Genomic DNA, 15631 nt, shown 5'->3' on the forward strand with positions numbered 1-15631 from the left:
AAACACAGATATATATAATATTATATATATATATATATATATATCTGTGTTACAAAATAATACGAGTTACAAAAATTTGATCAATAGTCAATACCTACTTTAAAAAAAATTAGTGGGGGGGGGGGTCAAAACAAATAAGTGCCAATTACAAATGTTATTAAAGATTGTTATAAATATATTTAATCGATATTAATATTTGTGTTCAGCTTAAATAATTTAAGTTACATGTGTAATAGGTGTTAATACTCTGGTTAATATTTATATTCTTATAATTGGTAATGTTCAATTAATATGTTATTCAATTTAATTTACATTATAAAAAATTGTAAAATTTATAGTTTCTACGAGTTCATATATAATAATAATAAATAATTATGATAGTATGGTATATTATGGTATGATTGTGTGAATAGATTTTAGTTATAATTCTAGTATATTTAATATTAGATTAAAAACATTGTATTTTACTAGAAGTATACTAAGTACTAAGTATTTAACTAGACACAGTAGCTGTTACCGTGTGGAAAGTGGTTACTTAAAAATACTAAAAATTGGTGCGGTGCCCGTTATTTCATATTTTTATGCGTCTTCTACAAAATACAAATGACGCAAAATCTTATCTGCTATGAATTTGTGTTCGTCAATTTACGTCGAATAAACAAATTTTGTGAGGCTACTACTGTACGAAAACTTATGGGCTGATGGGTGCTTTACTGGTCTTTTGATATACCTAACTCCTAAGTTGGTTAAGTAATAATAATGAAATTGAATAAATTATATAGATTATCGTGTTATGATTAAAGTTTGTCGACTTATTAAAGCATAGGCGTAAATAATTAATTTAATATCTAGGGGGTGCTTGAGCACTATACTATATGCCACGAGAGAACGCACTTGCGCAGAAACCAAAAACGCTATACTTTCGTCTACGCCTACGCAAACAGGAAACCGTGTCATAGAATAGATTAATCTATTCTGTGGTCGTGCCGTCTCTCGTAGGCTCGTTGTAAGGAGTATAGTATACATAATAAGTGTTTACATCATATGTCTTAATCTATAATTATTGTATATGGTAAAACGAAGTAAGAACAACTTATGGGGGAGGGGAGGGGGGTTGCCAAGTTAGCACCAAACTATTATTGTAACTGAAGATGCTAAGCGCCCTTATGGACTTGCGCCCGTTCGGGCGTACGTACAAAAAAAATGTGTCATTGTATGACTAATAGCCACAAAGTCCAGAGATAAGGTGTGCTATGAAATATTTTTAACGATTAGTCGCTACAAAGTCAACACAGTACTTATATATATGACTAATTTATAACATCAATTGAGTGTTGTGTAAGAAAATAGTCTTGGTAGGTAATTGCAATTTAGAGAATCGATGGATAATTATGTGTATTTACATTTATTAGCGTTTTAAATCGATTCGTCGAAAACGCTATTTGTCGTCAAGGTCTCGGGTCTCGTTGACAAAGACACGGGTAAAATAAATAGGTATTTCGCACGTTGAATAATAATAACAACAAAATAATGCAAACAATAAAATATTTATATTTTAATATTAACTTTATTTGACGTAGTAGCTATTGGCCAATTTAATGGTTGAGGAATTTTAAGACGCTTTTAAAGAATAAAGAGGAGGAAAAAAATACCGAACATGTACAATCTCTTTGTTCCATTCACCTGTTGCTCCGTTACCATACACACTACTTCACCACACCCAGTCTATGTTTCCCCGCCCGCCAAAGATTCATACTATACAGTGTCCAGTGGGCAGTGATAATACCGTACGAAAACATTACACACAACAACGGGCTGGGTGTTGTTAAGAAATTTCAAATATGTCTATATAGTTTAGTTTTTTATTTTCTAGTTAAGTAGTATAATTGTTTTTCCTCCTTTCTCACTGAAATCCGTTCCGTCCACTTTTTGTTAGTACAACAATTACACTTCTGCAATGATGTGATAATAAACGAATATGATTTCAACGACACTGAAGTTTTTATTGTTGGTTCAGTTAATTTTGAAATTCAACTCCATCGCGAACGCCCGCGATTACAACTCATGGACGAACAACCAAAGGACCTCCAAAGGTTTCACCGAATGGTCAGGTGGTATTGTAGCCGACCAACATCGGTTGACGATTGACCAAAGCCCTTATGTGATTTTGAATAATGTCATCATAGAAGACACGGGGCGGCTAATTATCGATCCGGGTGTGACATTGAAATTCACCCCAAAAACTGGTCTTACAGTCAAAGGATCGATTGTAGCCAATGTAAGTAGATAGTGTGTAGAGTATTTAACAATCAATATTATGTATACAAATAATAACATTAAATATTTATCAATCTAGGGAGATGCACATAATAAAATTCTAATGACATCAAGTATGGATGTAGAAGACACCGATGATAACAGTTACAGTCAGTCGTCATTAAATATTAGACTTGTAGATGGTCCTAGTACCTTAGCCGGACGTTTGCAGTTATTTTACAAAGGTGCATGGAGATCAATATGTACATCCACACAGTAAGTAGATCATAAACATTTATGTTGAAATATTCATAATCCATAATGTCCTGTATTTGATAGATGGAACAAAGCAGATCTTCAAACGACATGTCGACATTTGGGATACCGTGGAGGACAGTTTTTACGATGGATGGAACCCAAAGTTGATAAATTACATTCTCGTCTCATGCTATCAGATTTGCAATGTCAGGGAAATGAAAATGATCTATTCGGATGTAATGGATGGACAAATAAAAGACTTGGTTCAGGCAGTTGTGGTAAGTTATTTTAATCATTTGCTATATTATATTACAAACATACAACTATGTTCTAACGGTCAACAGTTAACAATTTGTGAAACTTAATATTTATTTGTACTTTATTTTTAGATTTAAAACAAGATATAGCTGTTGAATGTCTACCGTATTATGAAAATAGTTATGCAGTAAAAAATTATTGGCAAGGTCTAAAATTTGAAAAAGCACAATTCAAAAAATCATTGATACACCACAATACTCTTTATCAGCCAGTTTCACTTTCTGAACTGAACCATGTTATATTAACGTAAGTTAAAAATAAAAAATAAAAAAATTTAAAAATAATTAATTTAATTTGCCATATTTATTTATTTAAGTTATGCGGGCGTTGCTACTGATTTTAAAGCTACTTCAGCGATACAAATAAATGGAGTTCCTCCTCTATTAAAAAATGTTTCAATTTTGCATTCTGCATACAATGGCATTAATATTACAACTTCCGATTCCGTGCTAGATTTACAAGACTGTATTATAAAAAATAATAAAGGTAAATTTATTATATAAAAATAAAGTGTACACATTTTTATTAAAAATAACTATTTATTCTTAGGACATGGAATTTTTATGAATTCATCTTTTGGTCAAGTGAGTTTAATGAGAGCTCTAATATCAAATAATAAAGGCGATGGGGTTCATATTGTACAAGGTAACGTGGATCGAGATCTCATGAGTAACGTCAACGAATTATGTTCATTGCCAACAACAACTAGTCAAACGTTCCCTGTCGTTGTTTCTGTACAACAAAATTTATACAATGCTAAACAAATCAATTGTTATAAAGTACTTCTTTTATATTATTATTTTAATAATTACTTCTTTAGTTATTAACCTGTAGATAAATTTTTACTGTAGAGTTTGTTTACCAAAATTGGTCAAGTATTAACAGTTAATATCGAACATACAATGTCACACCAAGTTGATAACAATTCATTTATATATATCTACGATGGAGAAGTTTCGACTCCTGATAGGTTAGTGTTAACGTTTTAATTTTAGTATATATCAAATGTGTAATAAATATTTATGTTTAAAGACTTCTGGCTACTATTTCGGTACATAATAATACTGCGCCACAGTCTGTAACATCAAGTCGTAATACTATATTAGTTCAGTTTACTGCCACAGGTAGATCAAGTGTATTTGGTCTGCTCAGAGTTACGTCTGGATTTGGTATGTATTAGAAAAATACTAATGTATTATTTCACAGCAGTTTTGCGAAAATTATTCAAATAATTAATACAATTTTATTCATGAATGACATTATTTACGAACAAAATTATTTATTAATACAAATTTATGTTTTATTTATGTATAGATTAACTTATTTCCAAAAAAAAATATTTATTTATGAATAACCAAATAATTAAAAAAAGAGTAATAAATAAAAAAAACGCATGAATAATTTGATTACAAAATTATTGAATATGGTATGACTTTGACATCATATTTATAATGGTTTTAATTTTTTTAGTGAAGTGGCATAGTGTTAATATATCTGAAAGCGTTTTATCAGACAATATTGGTTCCGGATTGTTTGTCGAAAACTTATACAGTGCTATCTCAATAACCAACAGTTCAGTTCAAAATAATTGTGGAAACGCCGGAGTTAATGTTTACAACGGGTCAGCTGATATCACACTTCTAGGCTCACAAATATCACATAATAATGGTTTTGGAATACTCACCAACAACTATGGAGGTATTCGTAATGTTACCCATTCTGTAATCAAATCAAACTCGGGACCTGGCATGGCAGTGCGGCTCTTAGATAAACATACTAAAAACGTGCCTCAAAAAACAATTTTGACATACACACAAATTACTAATAATTCTGTGGAAATCGATGGTTGGTGTCATGGTAAATCTAGTATTAATGTAACAGGAAACACGTTCAATTTTAGTATTTATGCATTGGAAATAAAGTCGTGCATTGAACGACAAGCCGACACGACAAACTTAATTGTATCATACAATACATTTTTTAAAAATAAAAAGTTAGCTATTCTTGTTAAACCAATGCTAAATATGGATACTATTATCGAGTACAACCGGTTCGAGAAACACAATCATGGTTGTATATTGATTAGAAACGATCATTTTGATGAAGATTTTGACGAGTCCTTTACGAATGCAGTAATACGACATAATGAATTTTATGGCAATAGTGGTAGTTATGTAGTCAATTTGGGATTGAGCACATATAGCCAACTACATAATATGTTGTTCACTTGGAATTATTTAAAAAACAATCAAATAATACAGCCTTTCAAAGTAATCTCGAGAAACAAAATAGCCGCAGTAGTTATAATTACTTCTTCTAACGTACTTGTTATAAGAAATATAATTGAAAATCCATTGTCCAACTACGAAATTGGCGTACAACTTGAAGACCAAAGTCTTGTTGTCAATGCAACTTATAATTGGTTAGGAAAGACTGATGATCATTATATTGTTAATAGACTATTTCATAGGTATGTAAAAAATACACTGAATATTTTATTATGTCAGTTAATCTGAGTTGTGCAAAAGTTATTTTAATAAAGACGAATGAATAATTTCTTATTTATAAATACAATTTTTTTATTCAAAATAAATTTAACTATTCATATGTGAAACAGTTATTTATTAATAACAAAAAAAAAAAAAAATGTATTCACGAATCTCGAATAAAAAAGAATGCATATGCATGCCAAATTGATAATTAAATCATTTTTGCACAATTAATAAATTGAACTATTCACAAGTAAAATTAATTATGCATGAATTAAAATAATTACTCCCAAATGACCAAATAATGAATTAAGTTATTGATAAATAAAACACACGCAAATCATTTGTTATTTTAAAATTTATATAGTAGAAATGTATTGAATACTCATTCTCCCTGTGTTTATTTTTTCAGACGTGACAGATACAATTTAGCCAAAATTGAGTTTGTACCATTTTTATTGCATCCTACAAATCCAGGCACTACATCGATCATGACTATTTCTACAGTAGTCACTCAGTTATACAAAGATGTCAATGATTTTGGGGGTGAAGTAGACGGGGTAGAATATGTTCCAAGTGGAGAATATGTTGTTACGAGAGATATCAATGTAGCATCCAGTGGAAAACTGGTTATTTATCCTGATGTCACCTTGAAGTATTTATAAAAATAATTGTTTTATAATAACTAAAATATTTAATATTCATAGAAATATTTAAACAATGTTTGTTAAAATTAAGGTTTAATCCTGGTGTGGGTATAATGGTTGCTGGTAAATTGGAGGCGCGAGGCAGAGGATTTGGAAATATTAAATTTACTCTACGTGAAGATTTAAGCTCTGTTGCTAATGAAAATATAACCGAGACGGTTAGTTCAAATGTTCGCTTAATTGCAGGTCGAACGTATACAGAAGGAAGATTGCAGGTATGTTCATATTTTCATGTTTTCAAATTCAAAATAATCTGTTTTCTTAATAGTAATTTATTAAGTATATTGACTAAACTTTTTTCTTATTAGGTTTATTCTGAAGAGCTAAACACATGGGGATCAGTATGTAACTACGGTTGGACAGTGGAAAATGCTGCTTTAGTCTGTCGACAACTGGGATTAGTATTAAATCCTTTAGATTGGAGAGTTGACGTTCCTATTGCAGATCCTTCCGAGCCTATATTTTTAACGTAAATATACAAAAAATAGTGCTTTTTACAATTTGTTAAACATGATCATTATTGTTTAGAAATGTGACATGTTCAGATGAAGATATAGACATGACAAATTGTAAAGCTGAAAAGGTTATTGAATTTGAACATGGTTGTGATCATTCTCAAGATGTTGCATTTCGATGCGAACAGCCAGGTTGGACTGGTTTGAGATTAGGAGTATTAGCGGACACTTGCAATTTACAATATATTACTATTGAAAAAGCTGGACTCTTTGATTACATAACTAATGAATTTGGGCCAGGTATTATGATTTTTTTTTTATTGAATTACTTTTTGGTTGTCTTGTGTTGTACATTTTGGACTTATATTACAATTATTGACAGCTTTGCAAGTGGACTTAAACAGACATACATTCGAAGGTGTAAAAATAATAGATAATGCTGGAAATGGGTTAGAAATTATTTATTCTGATTTATACAACAGTTTGAGCTATATTCATAATTCAGAATTTAGCGGTAATAAAGGAGCGGGAATATTTTTCAAACAACTTGGTTTAACAATTCATGGTAAATTTTGATTTATTTAAATTAGTTTTACTCAATATAACTTGACTTACCTAATTTACACATTTTCCTTGTAAATAATTCAATATTATAAATCATTTTTGTACCTATAATAATAATTATTTCAGATAGTACAATTGAAAGGAACAAAATTGGTATTCAACACGATGTTTCAATTAGTATTGATAAACAAAGAGAACTTGCCGGATGGTTCAAGCCATTTGTTTCGAGTTCATATCTCTATAGGCCTGTTTTGTTGCCCAGTGATCAATCGAGCACTCAAATAGAACTAAAACCCAACGAGTTCAAATATGTAATCTCCAAACAAATATCATCAATTCTCGCAGAAACAATTGAGTCAAAAATTGTATTTCAAGTATGTTTGTTATATTATATTTTTGTAAGTGTATTTTTAAAATAATATTTGTTCTTCGCAAAATATTTAGTGTACTAGAATCAATTACGTTGTTGGAATCCAGATGCTTAACATTCCTCATAATAGTACTAGTGAAAAAATAACAGTTCGTAATATTCACAGTAACAAAATCAACGATAACGTCTTGTGGAGTTCTGATCGTGAAAGTAGTATTTTTCCAACACAAAGTAGTTCCAACAGCATTGTCATGCACTACAGCAGTGGATTAAGTGCTCGAGGAAATATTGTTCTCCTTATATCTTGTACCCAAGGTACACTTCAACAATGATATTATATATTTAACTAAGCTTTATTTTTTTAGATTTCATAGTAGTTATGATAATGTTGTCGATTGTTATATTATTGTTGCCTGGTTTTGTATATTTAATTTATGATTTGACTTAGTGTTTAATTTTTAATTTCAACCATGTTTACAGCCACAATTAACCTAGGACTATTGGTTCAACCAGAACCTAAGTTGTATGTTACTAAAACTGCCATAAAAAGTAATGAAGTTGGTATTTTAAGTTCTTATTACAGCGAGTAAGTAATTATATTATAATTCTTGTGTTCACATTAATAATTTATAAAATGTATTTAGGTTTATCAGTATGGAAAGTCACAAAAATGTTAAAAAACTTAAAAAAGTTCAATATTATATGCGACCACTAAATGAAACCATACATCTTTACGATTGTGATATATCTTATAACAAAAAAGAAGGTTTACTTATTCGTGAAATTGAACCATTTATGTTTCCATCGCTACTAAACAATAAATCACATATTCATATTACTATCAATCAATCTATAATGGCTGACAATGGCATAATTATTAATCATTATTCCAAGTATGTTACAAAAAATATGTATTTGCTATATATGCTTTTAAATAGGGTTCTTGATTTTTACTGAATACTGAGTAATATCTGTAACATTATATACCCGGGTACAAGAGTTTGATTCGGGTACCCGAGTTGTATTATTTTATATAAGTGCTTATTTAAAATTAAGAGCTCTAATTTATAAACAATTAAAAATAATATTAGGAAAAAATTTAGTATTATTTTGTAATAATTAATCAATTTTAGAGACGCACAAAATTCATTAAATGTTTACAAATGGGAGCTTACTGGAAATTCCTTTGAGCGTAATCTAATGGATGGTATTCAACTAACATTGCCTTACTTGTACACGTATGATGAAAATGTTACACATTCAGTAATAATTAATAACAATACATTTGTGCATAACTCAAATTTAAGAATAGATGTCGGTGGTCATTTTTCAATGTTAAATATTACACGAAACACTATTCAAAATAATATATGCAAAGGTAATAAATAAATAATCATGATAAATGCAATTATAATTAACAGTTAACATATTTTAATTTAATCAATAATTGTTATTATATTTAGCCGGTCTTATAACAATATCGGGTATGGAAAAATACTTACTTGTTTGGAAAAATACTATTGCATCTAATAATGGAGAGTTTATGGTCAAGTTCAGCGTTCAAAGCCAATGTGAAATTATGAGTTCAGTATTTGCTTTGTTCAGAGAAAATGTATTTAAAAGTAATTCAAGATTAATAACTACAGGAGTAAGTTCTTATTAAAGTTTAGTTTTTGTACCTTTTTATTCTTATTAATTAATATTTTTAGTCAAATTCTGCATTGGTTGTATTTGATGGAATTCAAAATGTCAAAATCGACCGTAATTTAATGTCGTCTAGTAATAATTTAAATTATGCTGTTATTGCTGGATTGAGAACTTCTAGGACAAGTTCTGTAATAAATATGGCCAACAACTGGTGGGGTTCTGTGGATGTAAACCGTATAAAAGAACTTATATTTGACTTTGACGATTGGAATAATAATGCAGTCGCGGTTTTCACACCGTTTTTAATTGACGATACGTTTGATGCATCATTATCTGTAAGTTTAACTTGTGCTCTTTTGTATTACATTTTTAACTTAATTTTCTGTTTTTTTTTTTAAGATGACTTGGGATGATGATCTTTTACGAGTTTCTAATGGTGTGTTGGGTGGTAAAATTACAGAATCTTTTACTGTAGCTCCAAATGAAAACCCTTATACCGTTATATCAGACATTACAGTAATGCCTGGTGCTACTTTGACTATATTGCCTGGAACAACATTAGAGTTTGCGCCCAACATTGGTATTCTCGTTCTCGGGTCTTTAGTAGCTCGAGGGTATACTGGTGGAGAAATAACATTCAAACCTTTAAGCAGACCAACTTTGAAACCAGTAGCATATGATCTTAAGCCGATGGCCGGTGTAAGATTGAACCATATAAAGAATGTTGATGACTCGAATACAAACTTTTTTGGATTTCTGGAAATATGGAATAGCACGCTTATGCAGTGGTTGCCCACCTGCGATCGTTCATTTACTGAAGCTAACTCTAAAGTCGTGTGCAGAGAAATTGGTTCAAACAGTACTACTTTGAATACTTGGTTTACTTGGAAGAAACATTATTATAATGAAAGTCAAATGGTCGTTGCAGCTCAGAGTTGGCCTCAACGTTTTAGATGTTCAGGTAAAATTTGTATACTTGTGCTTATAATAACTTTGTGTAAATTAAACTGTAAAAAAAAGGTAAATAGATAATAGTGAAAATGAATAAAAATGTATATTAAGCAAGGATGCATATTATATGTTTTTTATCGATACTGTATTAAGTATTTTATTTTTATTTTATTGATACTGTATTAAATATTAATTTTCGGTTGAGAACTAATTTTTTTTTAGTTTTTGGTCATTAAAAAAAATTTTACTGCATCCTTTTTCATTGTCTTACATTTTTTACCATATTTCCATAACAGCCATTAAGAGGACGCTATACCCCTAAAATTTAGAAGTAAAACACGGTCAACGCCAAACTATGTAGCTCGGTACCTAATGATTGTAGAGTTGAAATATTCAAGTATCATTAAAATAAGAAGAATTTAAACTATAATCTGTCATCTGTTTTTTCAATAATTAACTTTAAAATCTAAAAAATTAACTGATATAAAACCAAAAACCTAAACTTAAATTTTGAGCGCAATTTTAAAGTTAAGAAAAAAGACATTATAGTTTATGTTCTTCTCTTATTGATGAAACCCAAATTTCAACCGTATGACCATTATGTAAAAAGCTAAACGTGTTTTTAAGGACATTTTTTTTTTAAATCGCTGTCAAGGATGCTGTGATAGTCCGAAAAATAATTTAACTACCTAAAAAGAGTCTTAACTACTGAAATAGTAATTACACATCACAGCTTAACCTTTAAATTAAGATTTTGTAAAAAAATTGCTTATACTTTACAAGAGCAAGATACTTTGCATGGGGTTGCAAAACGTTGGTTTTTTTTGTTTTAAAAAAATGTATTTTTTGTTGTATTAAAACAATTTTAACGAATAGTTTTCATAGACCTTTTTTTGTATACAGTCTGTTATTATGAAAGTATTTTTTTCCGCCTATTAACTATTTAAAATTTAACATTGCAAATAAATATAGTGTACTTAATCGTATAATCAAACACATAATAAAACTGCATTTTGAAATAAGATGGCTAGTTTAAAATTAATGTTTTTTTATTATAGGTCATGAAAATAATTTACGAGACTGTCCAATTCTTAATATCACCCATGATTTTTTGACATGCGATTGGAATGATGAATCTTTTGTGTTTGTATATTGTACAGAAAGTATTTTACCACACATTCAACAACACTGGGGAGGATTGCGGTAAAAATGATTTATTTCAATGTGTTTTTTTTAATTATATTATATGTACTCACATTTGTACATTATTTTAGGTTCGCTAATAATGATTTTGAAGTGAATGATTACACTGAATACTTACACGACGATGAGAATCACGGCTTGAAATTAAATATACAATCACAATTACAGTTTGTACGAATAGACGGTGCTGGCGTTTTGCATAATGAATTATCACCTGCTGTTATGGTGATTGGAAAATCTCCTACTATTAACTGGATTAACATTACGAATTCAGCATCTCATGGCATATCCATCTTAACTTTCAAACATCAAAACATACATCTATTTTCTAATTGGTACGTATTTTTATTAAGTCAAATAAATCCGTTTTATAATATAACATTTGGTTTTTAGGATAGAAAATAATACTGGTATCGGCGTCAACATTATTTCTTTAACTGGTGAAGGCCAAGAAAACGATGAGAGTTCGTTTAATGTACTGAAACAAGTAAATTTGCCAAAAGACACGTTTGGATTGCTAGACATGTGTGATCCTACTAAAGACATTATAGTGTACGAACGTATGATTGTACATTTTAAATACGGTGACCAACCCTTAACTTGTGTAAAGATTTTCCGCAGTCATTTAGGATTCAAATCTTTAGGTCTTAGGTATGCTTAAAAAATTAAAAATAGTTATTTTATTAAAATGTTCTTAATTAACAGTATTTAAACACTTTTATCAGAATATTACAGCTGAATTTAGCACACGATAATGACCATATTGGCGTATACGATGGTATTTTGTATAATAAGACTTCTGAAATTTTCCGTTTGGTCAAGTCTCCAAAAGTTCAGAGAAGGAGATTTATCAAGTCTACGTATGGCAGTATAAGTTTAAAAGCTGTAGCTCAGGCTGCGTCTTCTCGCGTTTACGGTTTTATTGCTGAAATTGTGACTCTTCCTATTGCAGCAATCGGTTTTGGTAGGTTTGCTTTAACACTCAATAGTATAGCAATAATAATATCAACAATGATTTTCAGACCGCAACACCGAACACAATGTTTCTTACTCGGTAATAAATAATAACTTTATGGGAGCTATAAGTTATGCCTGCGCTGGAGAGGTAAATCCGCATATAAGTGTTGCTTGGAATAAAATAACAAACAATTGTTTGCATATACCTGACACGAACATAAGCACTTGTGATATGCCCTTGCAATTTAAGTTACAAAACACTCAAAGTCTTCAAATGCATGTGAGTATTATTTTTTTTTCAGCTGTAATAATTCTTAAAGACCTCTGACCTCCTTGTTCTCTAAATGACCTGTTCTACTATTCTGGCTTTTTTGTTTTTTAACAAGAAATTTTATTAGAAAAAAATGGTATTATCTTTTGATATCATTTCAGAATAATGTGCTAATGAAGAACCAAGGTGGTCTAAAAATAACAGCCGATTCTAGTGGGTATGCTACTGCTTTACAGGCAAACATTTATAACAATTTGTTTGCCGAAAACTTCAATTTGCCAGTGTTAAATATCAGTGGTAGTCGCATAGCTCCTCAACAGCACATCACTATGTTTAGAAACTTCTTCTCCGACAACATTGCACCGTTTGAAAATATCATTCAACTTGCACAGGTAAATTATATTTTAGGGTCCAATTGTTTTAAAGTAACTGCTCTCAATTGTATAATCTATTCACGTTCGGGTTAGGTTATTTCAAATTTCACCTTTAACTATGTCTATGGTAACATCGGTTTGCATATACTACAAATGTCTGGGTTTCAAGGCATTAGGCTACCACTACAGTCATCTACTTCACATAATGGATTTTATTGGTAAATATTAAACAGGAGATTATGTTATACAATTTAGATGGTTATTTATGTACTTTTTTTTTAAATTGTAGGAACGAAGCAACAAATATACAAAACAAGGGCACTATATTAGCTCTGTCCAACGGTCAATACTACATACATAATATATTTTATGATCCAGATAATAACTATGAAATTATCGCAGCTACTAGCAACAATCGAACATTGAAGTAAGATATATTTCTTTAATCTTCATTGGTATATGTGAATGTATGTTATGCTTATTTTATAGTAACTTTATTTATCCCATTGATGGATCTATTGATGCCCGTCATAACTACTGGGGTTTCAACGATACAGTAGCTGTGTTTGGCCGAATCAAAGACTATAAGGATGAAATAGAATTAATGCCAGTTGATGTCATGCCGTATTACTCGTCAAACAAAACGTTACTGGAGTCAGAAAAATGTCCACCTCCATGGATCTTAATGACTTCGTCAAACACGTGTTTTGCGTATATAGCTGTGCCGATGACGTTCCATGAAGCTAAGAAATTTTGTACAGTAAGACACGTCATGATCATTTACATTGTAGCAGACAATATGCTATGGGGAGCTCCTTTTTTATGTAGTTTCTGTGTTTTGTAGACATTGAATGCATCTATGCCGTTCATTACTGGAGACTATGCAAATATCAGGAGATCGCTGCAATTACAAATTTACGACTATGGTCTAATATGGGTTCAACATATTGACTATATAAGTCAGTGTACTGCTCTTGGATTTAACAAAGTTCAAACAAATTTAGAATGTTCTGCTCGTAATTCATTCTTGTGTGAGATGGGTTAGTGATAATAACTTGGCTACCTTTTTATGTTACAACAAAATTAATCTTTTAAATCTTTTAAATAAACAGATCCTCAAGTAGTAATAAATCCATTGAAATGGCGGGACGATATTGTTAACATAGCAGTGACAGGGTTGATATTTGGGTGTTTAATATGTGTAGTGTCTGTGTTATGTTGTTGGTGGACAAAATCAAAACGTAGGCAGGTTCAAAGATTAGATAGAAGGAATTCCATTCGTCAATCACTAACATCATTGCGTTCACTATCTCTATCACAGCCTACATTTTCAGATTTGAATTACAGGCGAAAACCGGTATGTAATATCAATAATAACTGAACTGAAATTACTATTTACATTTTACATGTATAAAGAAATGATTAGTAATAATAATACATATTTTCTAGTTAATCGATAACACTAGCGGATTTAACACAATATCTACCAAAATAAACGGAAGTGCCGATTCCATAGAAAAATCACAGTTTAATTCATCGGTCGATGAATATGAACCAAGTGATCTTTATGAAGTTCATAATTCAAACGACCCCACACACATCGAAAATGACTACGATTTAGCTTATAAAAATAAAGGTAACTTAATTTTTAATTTAACTTTTTAAATCATACAGACATTAATACTGTTTTTGTGTGCATAGGGTTTAGAGATAATTCTACTTTTGCTTCCACAGTGGGTATGTGGACGGATTTGAGTAGCCGTGGTGTGTACAGCAGCGCTGATGTATTGGAAACCAATTTAGACCAGGCTCCATCACCTCCACCTAGGTCCCACAGCCAGCCTTTAGAAACTTCTATGTGATACCCTTTGTACCTAATTTATTTATTACGTGAATCTTTATTTATTTTTGCTTAATTGATCTCTTAGCCCAGAGAACACACACATTAATATTTATATATAAAATTTAATTCTTTATTATTATTTAACCTTTAGTCATTCATTCTGAGTTAATTGTATTACACTTTGCACTGCCTGCTTGCGACTGTAACTTTTCAGAAAGTTCTTAGACTTGTTAATGTATTTATGAAGACTATTATTTATAGGTTTAGGGAAATTTGACAAGGTATTAAAACATTTTTTTTCGTATTATATATTATAATAATAACTATTTAGATTTTAAGAGTTGTATTATTGTTGTGATTATGATTATTATAAATAAAAGTATTCCGTCCAGTTTACAAAATCACATTAGCCGTCCAAAAATGATACCTAACTTTATTATTAATTATTACGTTGAATAGATAGTAATATTATTATTATTTTATAATTAATATTGTAAAGTTGTAATTTTTTTTTATATAAACAGTATATTTAATTTTGTAATGCGTTATTATTATTATTGTTGTTATTAGGTATTACCTTTGAATCAGAATGGCAATGAGGTAAAACCCATATGTCGTAGAGGTAATTGCTAATGATGTCAACAGAACTATTACTCATGGGATGTGCCCCCATGCTGATAAATGTCTTTATTTTTTTTACAGTCTATTTGTTTTTTAACGTTACTAGAACTTTCACTTGGTCAGTGGTTCTCATTCGCGGTAATGGAAACTGAAGACAATTTGCATTGAATTTGCTTTCGTTTTCTTACTAAAATTTAAGTGTAGATTTTTTTCCCGGAATTTCTCGGGGAGTGACCAATTCAGAACACATAGGGGGGTGAGGCGGATCTGCCACACGTTTGTTTTGGCCAGCGTTTCCCGTGCAACTGAACCAACGCGACCAAAGTTAAGGTCCAATGGTTTTAGGT

At 30.4% G+C, this 15631-nt stretch overlaps 2 protein-coding genes across 3 annotated transcripts in view; one reads left to right on the forward strand and one right to left on the reverse strand.

Moving 5' to 3' along the window:
- LOC126838441 (sialin-like) overlaps positions 1-15631 on the reverse strand; it is a 146527-nt gene that overhangs the window by 26839 nt on the left and 104057 nt on the right. The gene's annotated exons all lie outside the window — the stretch shown is intronic.
- LOC126838438 (protein bark beetle) lies at positions 1752-15108 on the forward strand. Of its 2 annotated transcripts, none has more exons than XM_050572839.1 (35): positions 1752-2278; positions 2357-2532; positions 2596-2792; positions 2904-3078; positions 3149-3318; positions 3382-3611; positions 3684-3802; positions 3865-4001; positions 4303-5302; positions 5734-5976; positions 6060-6243; positions 6337-6497; positions 6557-6783; positions 6866-7048; positions 7174-7421; positions 7492-7732; positions 7898-8003; positions 8062-8310; positions 8551-8795; positions 8881-9065; positions 9127-9399; positions 9464-10025; positions 11074-11218; positions 11290-11553; positions 11612-11869; positions 11944-12182; positions 12241-12455; positions 12608-12838; positions 12914-13038; positions 13110-13247; positions 13310-13580; positions 13665-13860; positions 13933-14177; positions 14270-14456; positions 14522-15108. In XM_050572839.1, exons 1-35 carry the CDS (start codon positions 1979-1981, stop codon positions 14680-14682), a joined length of 8286 nt encoding a protein of 2761 aa, XP_050428796.1. In that variant the 5' UTR covers positions 1752-1978; the 3' UTR covers positions 14683-15108. The 2 variants fall into 2 exon arrangements, with proteins under 2 accessions (XP_050428796.1, XP_050428797.1); XM_050572840.1 differs by having other exon boundaries at positions 14555-15108.

This window comes from Adelges cooleyi, unplaced genomic scaffold (assembly GCF_023614345.1).
Source record: "Adelges cooleyi isolate 19-005CV unplaced genomic scaffold, UGA_ACOO_1.1 ACOO_flye_CR_arks_rails_tigmint_CR_PRNA_30, whole genome shotgun sequence".
Taxonomy (NCBI): Eukaryota; Metazoa; Arthropoda; class Insecta; order Hemiptera; family Adelgidae; genus Adelges; species Adelges cooleyi.

Bases quoted from the DNA above. Each gene is read 5' to 3' on its own strand.
- LOC126838438 (XM_050572839.1), top strand. From the start codon at position 1,979: ATGATTTCAACGACACTGAAGTTTTTATTGTTGGTTCAGTTAATTTTG. The intron at 3,079-3,148 runs GTAAGTTAAAAA...TATTTATTTAAG, and splicing joins CTGAACCATGTTATATTAAC to TTATGCGGGCGTTGCTACTG. The intron at 11,219-11,289 runs GTAAAAATGATT...ACATTATTTTAG, and splicing joins CAACACTGGGGAGGATTGCG to GTTCGCTAATAATGATTTTG.